A 19,690-nucleotide genomic window follows, 5' to 3' on the forward strand; every position below is an offset into this window, starting at 1 on the left:
TTGCCATTGCCAGGCAGCGCTGGAGCCGGTGGGCGCAGCAAAGTAAAATTAACATGTAGAAGAAGAAGTGCGCGTGTAACTCGAATTTAAATGACTTCCTACGGGTCGTATACGTTATATAAGCTGCTCGATAATTGTGCTCGTTTAGCGGCAAATTGGATGACCTTGTGCAGCGCTCGCCAGTCGTTTGGTCAGCCCAGCCGCCCACTGTGCCCCATTCGCCTTGGCGCGAAAGCACGCCAAGTGTTTCACATGAAGAGACGGCAATAAAAACAAAAACAAAAATCAAGCCAGTTGCTGTTGAGCGTTAATTAACAAGATAATCGTTGGAGACGCTGCACACTGATTGAAGGTCATTGGAAAACAGCAATGAAGATAACTAATGTGGGTTACCTAAAAAATATTAAGATAAATGCAAGCTTTTGAAAATAAATTGAATACATTCAAGAATATTCTGAACAAATTTTCAATATAAAATAAAATATTTGTTATATATACATATATTTGATTGCAGGCGCCAACCAACCGCTTGCTCGGTTAGTTTTAATTAATTATATCAAATAAAATGTTATTTATATATATTAGCAAAATATAAGTAATTAATTGGTCACAAATAAATTAATTGCGCTTTAAGCTGCCTTAGTGCAGTTGCTTAAAGCTTGGCTTTTAAAATGCAATAAATTTTAAGTTGTCTACGCACACAGTGCGGCGCATCCACGTGGCATCGAGGCATCGAGACATCGAGGCATCGAGGCAGCATCCCATCGAGCAGCTACCTGTTCATCATTATCACGTTTGTCATCATTATGGTCATTAACTGGCTAAGCCATTAAGTAATTTGTTCGAACGGTTTGTCAACAAATATTTTGGCTTGCTTTGCACTGACGACGCGCCGGCTCAAGTTGCCGGCCCGGCTTAGTCTACCTCCTCCAGTTGAGTGATGCGGCGGCGGCGGTGGTACCAGCGGGGCGGCCGGGGGCGTTCATGACACTCATTTAAAAATTGTGATAATTTGTTTAATGTAGGTTGAAGCATTTAAATGTGTAACACACTTTGCCATGATTTCCATTATATTTTATTTGGAGCTAAGCGAAAGAGTTAAATTAATAAAATAAAATAAAAATCTTAAATACAAAAATTGGGAACTTCATAAAATGCTTTAAAGTAAAGTGTATAAACATGATATTCAAATAAAATAAATACAAATTAAATTTTATAAACAATTTCTGGGATTTGCATACAGTTTATTGTTGACAATAGACAGCAAAAATAAACAAATTGAATAAATTCATTAAAATAGCTTCCGTAAAATATTTGAGGTTTATAAAGTTAAATAAATAACATCTAGGAATTTATTGAAGGGAAAATAAATTTAAGGCAATTAATATAAGCGTTAAATACATTTATTTGAATATTTGGAAACAGAGGGTTAATTGTTGATGATAAGAATAATCAGTTAAACTGAAGACTGTCCCATTTGAAAAGAGTTGAGATCGGCATCTTTGAACGAGCTGGCTTGGAGGCATTGACCAACTAATCGATTTGTAGGGTCGCATCTCAATGACGGGGCCTCCAAAGCGTCGCTTGGCTCCCTCGCAAACTAGCACAAAGCATGAATGCGCTGTGGCAATGATAAACCAAAAATTGGTTGAAAGGCCAGTTGGCACTTGAGTGCAACAAGTGGCAACAACGCCGGGTCTCAAGTGCATTCTTCAGAGTTTCAGTCTATTTTAAAGCTGCTAGATATTGTGGAAATACCCGAGAAAAAAAACAAAACCGAATGGGCTGGCAACATTCAACTCATACCCCGAAATCGAACGAAGGGCAAACACAAATGCCAATAAGTCGGAGTTAAGCAGAGCCAATGCCAATGTGGAGACCAAGTCGAAGACCGACAGCGAGACGCTTAAGTCGCCGCACTGGCTGCCACTTGGCGGTGGCTACTGCACAAGTGACCTGATTTTAAAGACACTCTCGCCCTGCCCCACCTGTCCACCTTGCCCCCTTCCCCACTCAGCTATGTCGCAATCGACGCGACGCCTCGTGTTGCAGCTGTTGTTACATTTGTGGCAATCTTTGTGCGCCCTCTGCTCCATGTCGCTTTGGGCACTTCGCTTCCTCAGTGTGTCCAAGTGCACCAATTTCAATGGTGCGTTGTTGATGTCGATGACGTAAAGCAGCAGCAGACCTGTTGCCTGTCGCCCCAGCTAAATACGATACGTATGTACACACATATATTTATTTTATGGATTCAAAATTTCTCTGGTCATCCCATCGAGAGACGAGCTGCAATTATGTTAAATAATTTGTGGCCAGCGTGGATGACAAGTGTTTAAATTCGTTTATAAGCTACGCTGCCTCTCTTTCTCAGTTTTTGTCTCTATCAAATCTATTTGTTTTGGTAGCTTTGTTTTCTTTTTATACCCTATAAAATAGTTATACTAAGTAATAAGCTGATATATGCTACTGGCATAGGAAGATTTAGTTATTCCTAATTGGTATTAACAGACGAGTCCATCTAGTCATGTCTGCATCTCTGTTCTCTCCATCTACAGACAGAACCCATTTATTTTCTGGCGGCATTATTGATCCTACGAAAACATTCTCGAAAAATATAAGGGAAAAAGTTTTTTATGATAGATATCGATGGCCAGCTCTGCTTCTCTTAAACCTATCTTGCAATTTGTATGAGACCGTTAATCTTAAAGAACTAAGACCTACGAGAACACTCTCGATTTCTTCTAAATCGATGGCCAGCTCCGGCTTTTTGGCATAGTTCGCATATTTTGAGACCAAGAGGCAACAAATTTTGGCTGAAACAGACTCGTGCGAATGTGTGTGTGCATATGTGTGGCCTTGTGGCGGCTATAAAGCTGCGCACAGGGTATCTCCAAGTCGAAAACTCTCGTGAAAAGAGCCCTCTTGTTTGAAATAATTTGGCCGCAATTATAAAACTTTGATTTGGTTTTGTTTTGATTGTTTCGTAATTGTTTAAAATTATTGTTGTAGGTGTTGAAAGTGTTGTCAGTTGACAGTTTTAACGCTGCGCCGGGCCTACTTGGCGTATGCGCAACGGCCTTGTCTAGGCAGCCATTTCCAGCTCAGATTAAACTAGACTCACTTTTCTGTTGGCACAAATATTTGCTTAGTGTTTGGCTGATTAACAGTTAAAGTAAATCCCCGCTAAACGGCGGCAAACCACAACGGGTCATGAATGAAGATTCATCAATGGAAGGGCATGTTGTCCATGTGAGAAGGGGCAGAGGGGCCCGGTGGCATGTTGTACACAGTCCAAGTGTGTAATCGTGGGTCACTTTCGTTTTCAAGACAACATTTTTGAGAGTGCTCCAATTGTGAAAATAACACTTGGCACACTCAGGCGAAGGTTGTTGTTGTGTGTAAGAGTGTGTGTGTGTCTGTCTCTCGGCGCATCCGTAAGAAACTTTTGATAGATTCACTGAGAGAAAAAACTAAATTTTTAAATGAAGCGTGAAAAATGTCCTATAAATATATATAAATACAAGATGTTAAGTTTAAGGCTGTGACTTTACTTATAGTATTTATTTATTATTAATGAAATTAAGTGTTTGGAATTTATATGAACTTATCAGAGCAAGAAGTTCGTTCTGAAAGCTTGCAGCTTCTTAAGTTGTCTGCATAAAATTGTTTTATTTAGGGTTTTGAGTTAAATTTAATAAATTCACGAATCTAGAATTTATATTACTACACATTATTTATTATACCCAAATATTATATTATATTATAATTTTTAAGTATTTATCATTTTTAAGTATTTCTTATATTCATGAGTTAACAATTTTTGAATCAATAATTTCTTTTCTAGTGAAAGTACTAAATACCATAAATTTTTTTAATGTATAATTATTTCAAATATTTTCTTTTTTATTTCAGTAGTGTTGGGATGCGTTGTCTTTCAGTCTTGTTTTTAGTAGTTTCAGAATAAAATGCTTTTTTTATTCGTTTTCAGCATAAGATGTTTTAAGCTTTAACACATTTTGTGTCTCTTTCAAGCACAACACATTTGATTTAATTTTCGCTGAGTGTATGTAGTAAAAAGTGGCACGTTTTTTGATGGCCTTAAGATCAGAGTGTGAGCCCAAGGAAGCATGAGCTGGTGTCGTTGCCAGGCTGACAGACCCTGGGCAACATTCAAGTGGCCACCCTGGGAACACACTCGCTTGACCCATACACACACGCACACACACTCGATTAGCGGTAAATAAATGTATTTTTCCAGTTTTTGTTGTGCATTTAGTTAGCAACTTGGTTCAATTTCTCGCTTGGAGACATCAAAAGACAAGCGGGCTGCCATTGACAGAGCTTCAGCTTAGCTCCTGTCCAGCGTCGAACTCTTTTTGTTGTAGCTGAGCTCGCGTGTGAGTGTGAGTGTGTGCGTGTACGCGTGTGTGTTAGCGTCTTTTGATGTTTAATTAAATTCATTTTTGCCGCGGCCTTTTGTAATGAGATTTTGGCCAGTTGCTGCTCAGCGTGTTGCTGTCTTTGCTTTTGCTGACTGCTTCGCTTCTCTCTCCCAATCGAATCATATAAATGCTCGACGCTCAGTTCACTGGGGCATCAGTCGAGATTTGTGCTTTCCAATCGAACCACAACATCAGCAGAAGCAGTTGCCCCGCTGACAAGTCAAGGATTACGTGATCTAAGCTAAGTGTAAAAGAGACCCAAAGACTCAAGCGTTTGCCATTGTCATTGCCGTTGCCATGCGTGCCTTCTCGCTCCTTGTTGGCTGCGTCGCCCTGCTCGGCGCTGTCCAGGCCCGTCCTGAGCCGCCATCGCCCTACTATGGATTACCACAGCAGCAGAGTCAGCGTGCGCTGCCATTGAATGGTGAGTGTGTCCGTGACACTACCCAGCCGCTGAGCCCGCATCCTAGCTCTGCCTTCTCCAACTCTTTCTCTTTTTATCACGGATCTTGCAGTGCATAATGCGCCGTCACACATCTACCAGGCGTTGCCCCAGGAGCAATCGTTCGCTAACTTTGCCGCACAGCCTGCTCAGCCACAAATGAACTACCTGCCACCCGTTCAGCAGCAGCAGCAGCAGCAGCACCTGCAGCCGCAGCTGGAAGAGCAGCTGGCACCCGCCGCTGAGCAACTGAGCGCCTATGATGACTCCTACAACATGGCGCATCGCTTGTCGGGCGTGCAACATGCCAGCGGCTATAACAATGCACCACAGGAGACGCGCGTCCACAAGCACATCTATGTGCATGTGCCGCCCAAGGATTTTGAGGAAGAGGATGCGGTGCAGCCACGTGTGCATCATGAGCTGGGACCCAAACAGAAGCACTACAAGATTGTGTTCATTAAGGCGCCATCGGCACCAGCGTTGCGTGCACCAGTTGTGCCACCGCCACCACAGAACGAGGAGAAGACTCTGATCTATGTGCTGCACAAGAAGCCCGATCAGGAACAGGATATTGTCATACCTTCACCGCCACCGACCAAACCATCCAAGCCCGAGGTCTACTTCATCAAGTACAAGACCAAGAAGGAGGAGGCGCCCGTCTATGGACCACCGCCTGCCGATATGGAACCGCGCCAGTCCACCGCCGAGGACTTTGCACCCATGGCCGATGTGGCCGATGTGCTGCCCACAACCAGCGCACCTGAGTCGGAGCAGCCCGAGCAGCCTTCATCCAACTACGGCCCGCCCACCGCACCCGCCTACACGGGCGAGGAGGTGCAAACAACGCTGACCGCACCCGCCCATCAATATCTGCCGCCTGCAACGGCATCCGCTGCTCTCAGCAACATTGAGGATCCCTCCATGGCGCCCATCGTTGTCGAGGAGCCCGCCGAGCAGCGCCAGGCCATAGAGGGGCCAGCACCGACGTCCGGCCATGTGCCCGCCTCCAACTACGGTCCACCAAGTCGCTACTTCCTGAAGAAGCTCAAGTGAATCCCATAGTGAATCCCATAGTGAATCTTGTAGTTAGTCTAAATGGCGTGCCACGCCCACAAGCGCACACACACTCACACACTGCTCCGTACCCATGCACATATCGCCGCGTGTTGCTTTTCCATAAAATTTGTTAAATTGTTTGTTAAACTGTTTGTAGTCAATAAAATTCGAATTTACTAAACATTTTTTGCGTTTCCCTTTTTGCAATTGCATAAAAAGCGAGTTTATTTAAGCCGTTTATTAACACGTTATTGAAAGTTAACGACAATTGGCCCTGTCATACGCTTAAAACTTGACCTTCAGGCCTTGAAGTCGCGTCGTTATGAGCTCTGTTTCTTTTTTTTTTTTAATTGGTTACGTTTTGTTAATTTTGAACCTGCTTCACGATTTTCCGCGTAGGCATTTTTATTTCGAAATGCAAAAAAATTGTGCGTGCCACAATAAAGCCAAAAATTATTAACAATTTAAATAGTTATGTCAAAAATGGTGGGTTGTCTAATAGAAACTTCTTTTAAGTACGTACAGCTTCCAATTGACTTTTTCATGTACACTGTCATTAAATAAGAAGGGTATATAGGTTCTGTGCAATGTCTGTCTGCAAAAATTATTTCCCATTCAGTCAGCAATATCTGAGTAAATATATTTTCTCATTTTTCTTCTAGAAATTTGTAGAACCTTGCGAAAGTGTGGGCTTCCACTATGTGAACGTTTCTAAAGTGGAACTGCAAATATTTAGCCCTATGATTTGTCTATTCTGTAGTTAACTTTTAAAAAAATGTTGGTAAATATTTACAGCGCAACTGCCACTATGTTATGACTAATAGACTCATTATCCAGCTGAGCTCAAAAACTTTGATTTACGTTTAAAACACACCTCGCGGCTGAAATTGAAAATTGACTGGCAACATGCTGCCAGCTACATATTGCAAGGGTCTTCAGGTGCTGACGCTTCAGTCAAGAAAACTGGCTAAATAATTATACTAACAAACATTGCTGAGCAATTAGTTTAAAACAAACAGCAAGAAACTGTCCCAGAATTGGCAAAAACGCCACATTTTTGAATAAAACTTTTGAAGGACTAGCAACATGCGATGTGCCTTAGCAGAATGTGCTCAGCAACATGTTGCTTAGTTGATTGCTTTTGGCGCCAAAATCCTAGCAATTGCGCAGAGTGTGCAACAAATGCAGCCGAAGGCTGAACGCCCGACTTCGTGTGTCGACTTCGTGTCCCTACTTCGTGTCGCCTAGAACTTTGCTGCCGGCTGATCTCCATTCCGTCATTGCGGGTGCTTCCGCCAGTCACGGATTGCCGCATTCAGTTCGGTTTTTGTGTTCGGGCGCGACGCAACGTTTTAGCGGCTGCTGCGGCTGCTGCTGGTTCTACTCGAATTGCCGTTGTTGTTGCCTGAGGCTTTGGCGTCATTTCGAAACGCCTTCAGTTCTAATTGGCCGCTGACCGTTAAGCGGGTATTTCTCGTGCTTTGCTCCATTTGATATTAAACTATTTGGGCGCAATAAACGCATAATTCGCGCAATTCAGGCGATTTGTTTACTTTAAATGCCAATTTGAGTGTGCCCAGCACGCGAACAATGCGCACAATAAACGCCGCAATTAATTGACTGTTTATCAAGACGCTTTCTGCAATTGCCAAAGGTGCGAGGCGGCCAACGAGTCGTATGCGTGTTGTAACAACAATTTGCGCATATGTGTGTGTGTGTGCGTCTTTTAAGCAATTGCTGCATAAGTAAAAAATTGTGCACATAACTAAATGTCGAGTGAGTTAGCCGTACTTGTGTTTTGCCGTTAAATGCTAATTTTGTCACCTGGGAGCTCAACAACTCGACAAGCCAGACTGTGTGTCAGTATTGTGGGGCGGTAAGTACAGCCTCTATATACCATATAGCACATCCACCTACCATGTCACTGTCATTATTCAAGTGCTAAACGAGCTGTTGCTCCTGTTGCCATATTTTTGCACATTCTGTGTTACTTTTGTTACTCTGTTCTCACATTGTTGAAGAGTATATAAGTTCTGTTTAATGTTCGTCTTGCCGATTGTTGGTCTGACAACTAAATTTTTATTGATCACATTCACTTTAGAAGACAACATTAACCCATTTATCAAGAAGGCTCTGAAATCAATCGAATCAGCTTCTTGTACACTGTCAACAGATTATTGCGCAGTCGGTGACACCCGACTGCAACATTTCAACTAATTTTACCACTTCTTTTTTCTGTTAGCGCCTGCATTTTATAAGTGACACTTTAATGAGCCCTGTTAAGCTTTGCCCTGCACTTGGCTAGTTCCTTTTAACATTTTCTTTCAACTCGACCATTGTTGGCATTTGCCTAGTTTTCATAACTTTTGCACAATGTTTGCAATCACGGAAAAACTTTTCAATAAGTACATTGTGAACTTTCTAGTTCCGCTGCCGCCTATCAAGGCTTCACTGTACAACAATGCCAAAGTATTTCAGATATTATTTCGATATTTCACTTCTCGTGCGGTTTCACTTGGCAGCTGTCAGTTCTTAGCTGTCAGCCGTTAACACGTGTCGGTCTCCTATTTTAATGCAGCGAGTAATAAACTAGGCTCGACCCTGGGGAGCACCTAGATTAGACATTTTTGTGGTCAACCCTTGTCACTGAACCACTTAATAAGTGGGTTAGTTGTCAAAATTCATTTGCTGCCTTTCATATTTTTTTTTTATTTAACTGCAAATAAATTGTGATTGTGCAGCTTAGTCTCATAAATACATTTAATTTTAATAAATCAGATAATAATTAAATAAACAAGTTTGGCTACTTTTTATAGTAAATCGTTAAGTTATAGACCGCAAGCCGATCTTCAACCAAAGCCCATAAAAAGAGAAAAATGTGTTTTTTTTTAATTATGTATTATAGAATATGGTGAAATATAATAAATGTGCTAATTTAATTTATTTTGCATTAAAAATGAAGAGAAATTTTTGTAAGAGTTTTTCCTCTAGGTTAAAGTTTTCTTTTTACTCGGCTTTCATTTGTAATCTGTCTTAGGACAATAATCAAATTGCTTGGAAAATAAATTAAGCTAGCAATGAGTTCAAACAATATATATTCTAATTTAGTTTGTTTATTTAGGCTTAATTTATGATATGTAAAAAAGTTTCAGACAATGTGTGATTATATTATATTTTAGTTAGTTTAGTTTGGTAAATTTATGACATGTGGGAAAGATCCAGCCCATATAATCTATTTAAGCTCTGTTTGTCCCTTTATTGTCTAAGAGATTCTGAGCCAAGTTATTTTTATAATTTTTTAATCTTTTTGCATAGCTCACAGCACAACTAACACGGAGCATATTTAGGTCTTAATAAATATCATAGTTGTCCTGGGTATAGGAGCACCTGTAATAGTTCTTAGGGTCATAGACATTTTTACTAGTTTTGCGTTCCTATTTTTGAGTGAAACTTGTTTGCTAAATTCAAATATTAAGTTTTTATAAATAGTTCATATTAACGGAATTTAATTAATATGACAAAAATGTTTAAGAATTGTACCTTGTAAATTTTCGAAATATAAATGTTTATAATTTCATACACCATTAAACTTTTATAGACTTGAAGGAATATTTGTTGATATTAAAGTGATTTCTGTGCAGCATTTTAAGTTTTTTGAAGACCAGATTTGTATTTTCTTTTCTACAGTTGATTATTGTTTATATCAATTGGCTCTAAGAATGTGTTTACCAAGTCAACAATTTCTGCACTCCTTGCAAGCTGATATCTGTCAACGGGGCAAAAGCCATTTATTATAATTAAATTTACTTGTATATCTTTATTTATTGATTGCATTGAGCCGGATATATGTTTCAATCGGTAGCTGATAAATCAGCTCTGCTCAATTTACAGTTATTGTTGCATTTGCGTTGTGTGTGAATTGTGAAGGAGCACCGGAAGTGACATAGGAAAATAGTATTTGGTATATTACGCATACGCCGCGTTGGGCTGCAAAAAAGCGAGAGAGTTTTCCTTTTTAGCCTTTTAAGCCCTTGGCTACTTTGTGTGCCGACAGCTGGCAACAAAATACGAGCAGTTAGTTAATTATAAATTATGATCCGTGCGGGAATGTTGGTTAGGGGGCGGGAATGGAGGAGGTGTTGGACGGCACATGAAAGTCTGCCGCTGCCTTGACAATTGCACAGCGCCAGACACATATGTTTGTTTTGTTACTGCCGCTGCTTCTACTGCTACTGCTGCTGCTGCTTTTACTGCAGGTGAGCGCATATTTTATCAGCAATTAACCGTTGAATCCCCTTGGCTTAAATGCCTGCGGCTATTTTTTTTTGTCTGAGCCGCGCCTAATGCCCTTTGGCTTTTGGTCTTTAAACGGCTCGTTGGCCATTGTTTGGCTGTTTTCTTTTGTTTGGCTTGCTCCTCAAAGACTTGGCTTGGTTTATTGCACCATTTTTAATGTCAATGCGTGTCATGAGGGCGTTCATCTGTTTGCCTTAGATTTTATAGCTTGCCGTTTCTGTTTTTGGCAGACATTTACACTGGCAGAAAAGAATGTTGACCTTGAGTAATAAGAGTTGAATCAGTCTTGAGCTTAAATTAATCATTTGAACACGTAAAATAATTACGCAAATATTTAGAAAACTTAAAAAATTTGTTTATTAAACTACAACATTTCTTATATCAAAGACAAAGTTTAAAGTAATTTTGGCATTATATTGGCGTTGCAAATTTAATCGGATCTGTTAAACAATTTTGATGTAGGCAAAAAATACTTTTTTTCTTAGTGTATTGAGTTTTTGTAATAAATGTGTTGCAGCGCTTAAATTTACAAAAGCAGATTATGGCCTTTTATGTTTGTAAATATTCAAAAGCACAGTCGTTACTTGAATCAATATTTCAATCAATAAAACACTTAATCAATGTTTATTACGCTTCCGGTAGCTTTTCGCTATCCATCTTTGGGCCTCATCATTATTATAAAACTTTTTAGTAGCGCGAAAAAAATACTTAACAATCAAAAAAAATTGCTGCAGAGTTTCCGCTTTTGGTGGCAACAATAATATTGCACGTTTGTCTATTAATAGTTCAACTGGAAGATCGTGACAATTAATTTAAATGGGTGAAAGGGAAATGCGTTCAATTATATATTTCATAATCTGGCAAAGCTTAAAAAACTTAAATAATATGCTTTAAATAAAATTTGAATTCAGAGCATTTAAGCTTGAGTAAATAATATGCTTTAAATAAAATTTGAATTCGGAGCAGTTTAGCTTGAGTAAATAAAATTTACACATATATATATATATATCTATATTTAACTATCACAGAGAGGGTATAAGTTTTCATACTCCGCTTATTGAATTCCTTTTGTTTAGCTAAAACAAAAATACACTTAATTAATCTGTTCTATTTTCTGATTGAAAATATGAAAAATGTTTATAAATCATTTAAATACAGGTTGCGCAGCAATTAAAGCACAATTAGGTAAAAAATTTTGTTTGGCTTCGAGCCTAATGTTTAAAAAAAAACTTGTTCTTTGTTTTTTAGAATGTTTAATTCCAAATTTTGATCAATATATTCCAAACACAAGGCATTCGCCTTGAGAAGTGTGCCAGCTCTTGTATGTCATGGATCTCATTTTTTATATAATTATAATTAGCATCTATTCGAAGAAGATTATTTGTTAAATTTTAATTTTAAAGACCTGCTCATTGATGAATCCATGCTTGGCATTAAATTGGGCAATTTGTATTGTTTGAAGACTTTTATTGGCGTAAATTGAAAATTGGCAAAAATTGCTTCAATTACAGCATGATCTATTTTTTTGGAAGTTTACCTAATTTAACAGCACTTTATTTTTAATACTTTTTAACAGCCTGAACCTTAAGAAGGGTTTATTGTTTTTGTGCAAAAATAAGTAACAGTCATTTATTTATGATCAGAACGACGAACTTAGTTGCTTTAGCCGAGTACGTCTGTCCGCCTGGCTGTCGGCGTGTCTGTCTGTCCGCTTATCCTTTCCTTTCGATATCTCCCTGCATTTTAAAAATATATACAAAATAGGAAGAGCTACGTACACATCTGGAACAGTTCATTTTGCAGAAAGCCTTTCATTTCCACTAAAAAAAAATCAAATTCTTGAGCTGTGCTATTTCCATAAATTTGGCTGTCGCCAAAAACATTTAAGTTGATCAGGAATGCATTTCCCATAGTGGGCCAAGGAAAGAAGAAGCACACCGCCTGCTTGCTTGTGTGTGTGTTGGTGCGTGCCTGAAGTGAGCTAGAATGTTGGCAGGCGGCACGACGCTGCACATAAGACATATTCAAGTCGAGCACTCCCGGCCATACCTGGTTCTCCTGTGCGGCCTTACTTGATTTTAGTTAAATTTTTTTCAAAGCACTTAACAATATGCAGCAAGAACACCTTTTGAAACTGAGCAATAGCTAGAACGTCAGCAACAAATTCAATTTGTTTGCACATGCATATACAAAACACACAGCACAAGCAAACACACTCAATACAAAGAACTTTAAAATAGTTGGCAACTCGTGATAATAAACCGGTCTGGTGTTTATAAAATGCAATTTTCTTGCCAGAAAAACACTCATAGCGAGAGAGACAGAGTGAGAAGTGAGAGAGAGAGAGAGAGAGACAACTCTTTTGCACGTGGTTTGCTTTTACATATTTAGAACTGCTTTAAAAATAATCCCAAAAACAATCTGCCAGATGCAACGAGCTCCTTTCAATATATTCAGCTGCAAGGGGGAAAAAAAACGATGAAACCGCCTCGAAATGATACAACTTTCAAGCGGCCATATTAAAAATTCCTTGACAAAGTTTACTCTTTACTTTTATCCTTATTGCGGGTGTGTTTCTGCAAACGGCAAAGTTTTCTCTCATTTTGTCATTTTTTATTATCTCTGCTTCCAGCTGCTTTGTGTTTTCAACATTTTCCGTGGTCATTGGTTGTGAGGGCGAAATACTCTTTATTATATTTATTTTTATTTTTGAAATGTGATTAGAATTATTGTGTATAACTGTAAGAGTCTGTGGAAGTAACTTCGACAGATAGCTTGGGCCAACATGGCGTATGCGGAATGTGTCATTATTTTACCTTTTGTTTGTTTGCCTCCGGCTGAGCATGTTTATCAGACCTATGCTCTGCTTACACACATCACGAACAATGCGATTTGAGCTAAGCAAACATATTTGAATGTTTTATTTTGCTTATATCTTGTGGCTATTCTTATGGATTTATCGGATTGCAGTTCCATTTGCTTATTATGTGAACATGTATGGCACATTACAATTTTATAATGAATTTCGCATAAAGCTCATTTTGCTTCATATCAGCCAATTGTCAAAAGCTGACTTAATAACCATTCGGAGCATCGAAGATTAAATACCCTGGCTGACATAAAGCATATGCCGGGCATAATTTTAAGCCCTCAACCCATTGACACATTGCCATTGAAAATTTATAAAAGCTAGAAACTTGAAATTTTGAACGTACCTCATCCCAGTGCCAGCGCAGTACGAGTTTATTTCCGGTAATCGTTAAGTTGCCCCGTTTCAAAGCAGTCGATAATAAACGATTTGAAATCCTGCATTTGACCTTATCCCCTAGGTTTAAAGAGCTACAGTCACCAAATTCTTCATTAGAATAGTATATATAGATCAAGTATCTTTTACCGCACCTTCCTCTCTCAACATATTTCAAAAAACAAAAACTCATTTCGTTCAAGTACTCCATTTTCAAGTCATTGTTATTATGTTCACCCTATGATAAATTGGTTCGACCCAATCGCCTTTAATTTGAACTTCCACAAAATGTCAAATTTTTATATAGTTTCAGCATGATAGCTTCCCAACAGAGGAAGTTATTTGCATAGGCGGTCATGAGTAGATTGAGCTCTGCATAGATATGACGCACTCCATTGTGTATATTGTATAAAAGTTCTGAATGTCTGTTCGATATATATTTGAAAAGGGTATTTAAAATGCGGCACCTCGAACAGAACTGTTTCTGTTTTCATCTGAAATTTCGGCTATATTTGACTGCTGGCTCAGGAGTCGCGTTTATCTCGGCCATTTTTTATATTTATTTCTCAGACATTTCGCATTTTTCCAATGCATCATAAACATTTACATACCCGTGCTTAAGTGCAGTGAGGCATGCAACAGACGGCCCTCTGCACTGCGTCCCGATCTGCACGCTTGACTGGCGTTCGGGGGTCGACTACTATAAAATAAAATGTAATCATAAATTAATTCGAATAAAATTAGAAATTTTATGCGTATTGTGCGCGATTTGGGTTGGGAATGCGTCAGGCCGCAGCAGCTTTATGCCTCGCAGGACCTTTTGACAGACAGATAAGTAGTTGGGTTTTATTGCTTTTAGTTTTCTATTGAGCTTCATCCAAGCTGAAGACATGGGTAAACAGCATTCACAGGCTATTCTTAAATGGTGGGAAAGATAGAGAGGGAGGGGGGGGGGGGGGTGCTTTGTGAAACACTTCGCTGGTGTGCCAATTGAAGAAACCCAACGGCCCTAAAAGATTGTTCAAGCGTTCAAATACAAATCTAGATACTTCGTTTTTGTAATGTTACCTTTATTTTAGCATGCTTTACCATAACAATCCATTTAAACGACGGCTGCCAATTTCATTTACTGCAAATGTCCCTTCACGCAGCATTCTCTGTTGTCCTTTAGTGCACCTTTCGACGAGCTCGACCACATTCCATGGCCAAGTCATTGGGGACCGCCACAGAACAATGGCCAGTTGACACATTTGTGTTAGTTGCGGCGGTCGGCGGCAACCCTCATTAGCCGCTGTGGCCACTCAGCCAAACGTCGGGCAGCTTTTTGGCAGCCCAAATAAGTAAGAGCCAGTATTGACTAGGAAATGCCCTGAAATTAGCGTCAGGCTGACCCTATAAACGGTGTAGCTTCATTTTCAGCTTTATAACTTCGGTGCTTAATCTGCACATACTGTACAAGAACACACATACGAAATTTAGGGTATATAGCTCGAACTATGCCTTAAAACAACCAATCGGTATTTAAAGATATTATGAACATGGCAAATATCGAAAACAAATTAGAATATTTATTTGAAATCTCATCGTCTACTTTTTATAGTTAGCGAAATCGAAGCGATTTCATAGTGGACTGCCAGATGGAGAGCTCATCGTCCTGCTCAAGAACATGTACAAGGTTGTCTTCTGTCTGTTACATATATAAGCACAAACACAATATATCCATTTTATATGAGTTTAGGGTATAAAAAACACTTGCACTCAAAATAGCCAAACAATTTCCTTTTGAAAATCAGCACAAACAGCATTAATATTTATTGCCGACGTTTAGTTCTTTATACGCTTGAGACCATAGACTATATATATATTTGGAGCCAAGCTTAGGGAATACTCTCTGTGTACAAAACTGTGGTACATTGACTCACTTTGTAGATTTTCAAATAACATTGGGTCTTATTGCAGTATTCGCTCGCAAAACAGAAAACGTTTCGGCTAAAAATCAGCTGTAATAAATTATAACATTATTAAAATGAAAATTTATTAAATATAATAAACACTGGGGACACTGAGACTGCCGATGATAGAGCCGGGAAGTTTTTAAATTAGCCAGTTACATTTCCTACATATACTGGGTATATGTACAGGGTATCAGAAGCCTGCGTATGCTGGCATGTGAAACCGAAGGCGTTCAACTGTGAACAGCTTTTGATAAATTAATATTACAAACAATGATGTGGCATGGCTGCGTGGGCTTAAAGGCTTTAAGCACGCCGTAGGCAAGTCCGTTTACCACACGTGTAGCTCCTCGCAATGGTGAGTAATGAGCTCTCAAGCGTCGAACCGTGTATTCTACGTCTCCTGTCGGTGCATTGCACGGAACTCCATTTGGGCCGTTAAGCTGTCTGACCTTTTCGCATACGTCTTTTTATATTTTCTTTATTTTTATTATTTTTTTTTTATTTGGTGTTTTGTTGGTGGGGCAAGCAACAAACGCTCAGCGGTGCCGTTAGGCATGTTAATATTGTTCCCTGCATTATTGATGGTCTGCCCTTAAGGCAAGTTGAGGCGTTAAAGGTGTATGTGTGTGGGACATTGGGGGCAATGTAAAACAATATGAATGCGAGGCATTTCGAGACAAGGACCTCAGCGCAGGCTAAGTGAAAAATTGAAAAACTGACGGAGAAAGCAGGAAAGAAATATGCAAATCACTCGACACGAATTTCTGGCATTCCACACAATTTCAGGCTCGTCTAAGTTCCTATTCAAATGAATTTTTTCTTTTTTTTTAGCAAGAAAACCAACGTCATCATACAAAGGTCCGAAGTGATCCTTATATATGTATGGGCCTTTTACCTTTGAGCCATTAAATCTGTTTGAAATTCCTTAATTTGCCTGGGGAGTGGAAAAACCTTAGAGGAATTATTAGGCTTAAAAACTTGTCACACAGGAATTGTTGTGGATCTATATTGTTTCTCAGTAAATTCATTTGCTTTCGTTTTCGCCTGCCATATAAGCAATGCATTGCTTTACAAATGATATATTACTAATATTTGTTTTTGTGTAATTTCCGATGTGATGCACAAATAGCAATAGGTGTGTTTACTTTGGCATGACTAGACACATGCAACACTTAAAAATCTTTGATAAGGCCCATATTGGCATTCTCTTATCAAAGCACAACAATTCGACAGGAAAATTCATTACGTTAAGAGCATTAGAAAATATAAAAGCAGCCCCCAAGTTGAAATAAACTCAGTTCTTGAAAATGTTGTCGCATCCAGTTTGGAAGAATAACAATGGTAAGCTAGAAATTTTGCAGCTTTAGCCAGGCAACGCCTTATAATATTTATCATTGGATAGTACTTCTTTTATTGCTCGTACTCGGCTTTGGGTGTCCACTGTTAGCGTTGAACATCGATCTAGACAAGCGCAATGAGTGCGTTGAGGGCGCTGTCCAGTCTCATCCAGATGACTGTGCCCGCTATTTGCAGTGTCTAAATTCAGCAATTGTAATTCAAGCATGCCCCAACGGCAGCTACTTTGATGCAACTTACGAAGTGTGCGTCATCGATGTGAATGGGGTCTGTGCCTCCGCATCTGGAAAATGTTCGGAAGACCAGATAGAAGTGAATCCCGGGAACAGTTGCGGTTACTTGCGATGCATAAATGGCAGTCTCAAGGAAGAGCAATGTAATATTGGTAGCTACTTCAACGCCAGTCTGAGCATCTGCGAGATCGATGAAAATGGAATATGTTCCACCTTTCCTGGGAATTGTTCGGAAGGTGAGCTGCAGAAGGATCCTGAAGATTGTGCCGGCTACCTGAAGTGCATTAATGGAAGTCTCTTTGAGGAAAAGTGTTCCAATGGCAGCTTTTTCAATATCACTCTTAAGATCTGTCAAATCGATGAGAATGGTGTCTGTACTCCAGCTCCTGAAAAATGTTTGGAAGATGAGATTAAGGAGATTCCCGGAAATAGTTGCGGTTACTTACGATGCATTAACGGGCGCCTTGAGGAGGAGAAGTGCGATATTGGTAGCTACTTCAATTCCAGCCTCCTGATATGTGAGATCGATGAGAATGGAATATGTACCAACCTTCCCGGGAATTGTTCGGAAGGAGAATTGCAGGAAGATCCTGGGAATTGTGCCGGTTACCTGAAGTGCATTAATGGAAGCCTTATCGAGGAAAAGTGTGTCAATGGTAGCTTCTTTAATTCCACTCTTAAGATCTGTGCGATCGATGAGAACGGCATATGTTCTACAAATCCAATAAAATGCTTAGAGGGTGAACTAGAGGAGGATCCTAAGGATTGTGCCGGTTACCTGAAGTGCATTAATGAAAGCCTTATCGAGGAAAAGTGTGTCAATGGTAGCTTCTTTAATTCCACACTTAAGATCTGTACGATCGATGATAATGGAGTGTGTATTTCTACTCATGAAAAATGCTTGGAAGATGAGATTAAGGAGATTCCCGGAAATAGTTGCGGTTACTTAAAATGCATTAACGGCAGCCTTGAGGAGGAGAAGTGCGATATTGGTAGCTACTTCAATTCCAGCCTCCTGATTTGTGAGATCGATGAGAACGGAATATGTTCTTCCCTTCCTGTATGCGCGGAAGGTCAACTGGAAGAGGATCCTGAGGATTGTTCTGGTTACTTGGAATGTGTTAATGGAAGCTACATCGAAAAGAAGTGTGCCAGTGGTAGCTTTTTCAATGCTACTCTTCAGACCTGTGAGATTGACGAAAATGGAATCTGTTTTCCTATTCCAGCAAAATGTTCAGAGGGTGAGCTTCAGGTAGATCCCGAGAATAATTGTGGATATCTAAAGTGCCTCAATGGAGTCCTGGTAGAAATGATATGTGCTAATGGTAGCTATTATAATTCTACTTTAAAAACCTGTCTTATCGATGAGAATGGAATCTGTTTGTCGGCTGGTAACAAATGTGCAAATCACGAGGTTAGACACGATCCCGAGGACTGCTCTGGCTATTTGCAGTGTATCAACGGCGAATTGGTTAAGAAACTCTGCTCATATGGAAGCTATTTTCACACAACTCTTCAGAGCTGTGTCGTGGACGATGAAGGTATTTGCACTCCATTGTCAGATCAATGTGAGGAAGGTGAACGTGAGACAGACCCTGACGACTGTGCCGCCTATATGGAGTGCATCGCTGGCGATTTCATAGCACAGAAATGTGTAAATGGCACTTACTTTGATGTAGATATAAAAGCCTGTATTTTGGATGAGAAATGTGTTTGTATAACGCAGGCAAACTAAGGGCAATACCAGTTTTCCATGATTAAATAAATAATATGTTAAATTTCTTTAGTTCCTTCACACATACATTTATATTAATTAAGTTACAACGAAACAAATTATGGCCTAGAGAACGATAAGCCAAATATATTCCCTGGGTATTGTTAATAGAGACTTTTTTCATATGCTCCATAAGGCTGGATGCAAAGTTTTTGCTGACATAGCTTTTCGAACAGCTGCGATTATTAACTGAGCTATTCTGGTGGTGGTTAATGGAAAACAAGAATTATAACATGTGTTTCTAATTGAATGAGTAGCTTGCATATAAATCCAATTCCCGGCTAGATAGCTAGATGGCAGCAGTTACTTAATGTAAGCAGCGTTAACTAGTAGCAGTTTAATTCGGCTTGGTATTAAATCAGCTGTGTCCTAATTAGGAATAAGATGATTAGAGATTGGATCTTTTCGGTAATTGGCAGTTACTTAAAGCCAATGGAAAGGAAGAACATGGCTCGCTGTTATACATTACTTATGCACATATTTCAATGTCTTTGGGCATCAGATTGAATCTGGTCTTAATTAAGAGAATTCCCGCAGTGCAGCCTCTAACCAATTGCTAGCTTTAAGCTTGCAGTAAAATACATCAAAGTACTTTCGATTACAGCGAGGATTTCGTAATTAATGCCGGGCACAAACATAGATAACAACAGGTAAGAGTGCTCTACTCGAGAGTGGCTGACTAGAAAGTACCCTGTACTCGACACATACAGTACCCATTTGACACACACTTAGGCTTTCCTCGGCTTCCCTTTGGAATAAACCAGGTCATACAAGTGGGATTTCAGTGAATGTATCTGCCAAATATCCAGACAGTATCTCTAAGAATTATCTTCTTACATAGATTTAACCTAAATGTTCTTCAATTACGTATGCTCAACGAAAAATTCAC

General features: G+C 39.5%; 3 protein-coding genes across 4 annotated transcripts in view; all 3 read left to right on the plus strand.

Moving 5' to 3' along the window:
* The first annotated feature begins 4,605 nt into the window (after nucleotides 1–4,605).
* TwdlC (TweedleC) lies at nucleotides 4,606–6,011 on the plus strand. The gene is made up of 2 exons (XM_002053885.4): nucleotides 4,606–4,866; nucleotides 4,958–6,011. Exons 1-2 carry the CDS (start codon nucleotides 4,740–4,742, stop codon nucleotides 5,938–5,940), a joined length of 1,110 nt encoding a protein of 369 aa, XP_002053921.1. The 5' UTR covers nucleotides 4,606–4,739; the 3' UTR covers nucleotides 5,941–6,011.
* A 1,268-nt stretch (nucleotides 6,012–7,279) lies between these two features.
* Nucleotides 7,280–19,690, plus strand: part of RYa-R (RYamide receptor) — a 92,324-nt gene continuing 79,913 nt past the window's right edge. For both annotated transcript variants that reach the window (XM_002053876.4, XM_070206932.1), the window contains exon 1: nucleotides 7,280–7,819. The gene's annotated coding sequence lies outside the window, so the exon portion shown is untranslated. The remainder of the gene's footprint in view (nucleotides 7,820–19,690) is intronic.
* Nucleotides 16,731–18,822, plus strand: LOC6630571 (multiple epidermal growth factor-like domains protein 10). Its single transcript, XM_002053884.4, has 2 exons — nucleotides 16,731–16,779; nucleotides 16,841–18,822. The coding sequence occupies exons 1-2, from the start codon at nucleotides 16,746–16,748 to the stop codon at nucleotides 18,760–18,762; spliced, it is 1,956 nt and encodes a 651-aa protein (XP_002053920.2). The 5' UTR covers nucleotides 16,731–16,745; the 3' UTR covers nucleotides 18,763–18,822.

Source organism: Drosophila virilis, chromosome 2 (assembly GCF_030788295.1).
Source record: "Drosophila virilis strain 15010-1051.87 chromosome 2, Dvir_AGI_RSII-ME, whole genome shotgun sequence".
Classification (NCBI taxonomy): Eukaryota; Metazoa; Arthropoda; class Insecta; order Diptera; family Drosophilidae; genus Drosophila; species Drosophila virilis.

What these genes read in the sequence shown, in the direction of transcription:
- TwdlC (XM_002053885.4), top strand. Translation starts at nt 4,740, where the DNA reads ATGCGTGCCTTCTCGCTCCTTGTTGGCTGCGTCGCCCTGCTCGGCGCT. An exon ending in GCGTGCGCTGCCATTGAATG is followed by an intron (nt 4,867 to 4,957) that starts GTGAGTGTGTCC and finishes CGGATCTTGCAG; the next exon opens with TGCATAATGCGCCGTCACAC.
- LOC6630571 (XM_002053884.4), top strand. Translation starts at nt 16,746, where the DNA reads ATGTTGTCGCATCCAGTTTGGAAGAATAACAATG. An exon ending in AGTTTGGAAGAATAACAATG is followed by an intron (nt 16,780 to 16,840) that starts GTAAGCTAGAAA and finishes ATCATTGGATAG; the next exon opens with TACTTCTTTTATTGCTCGTA.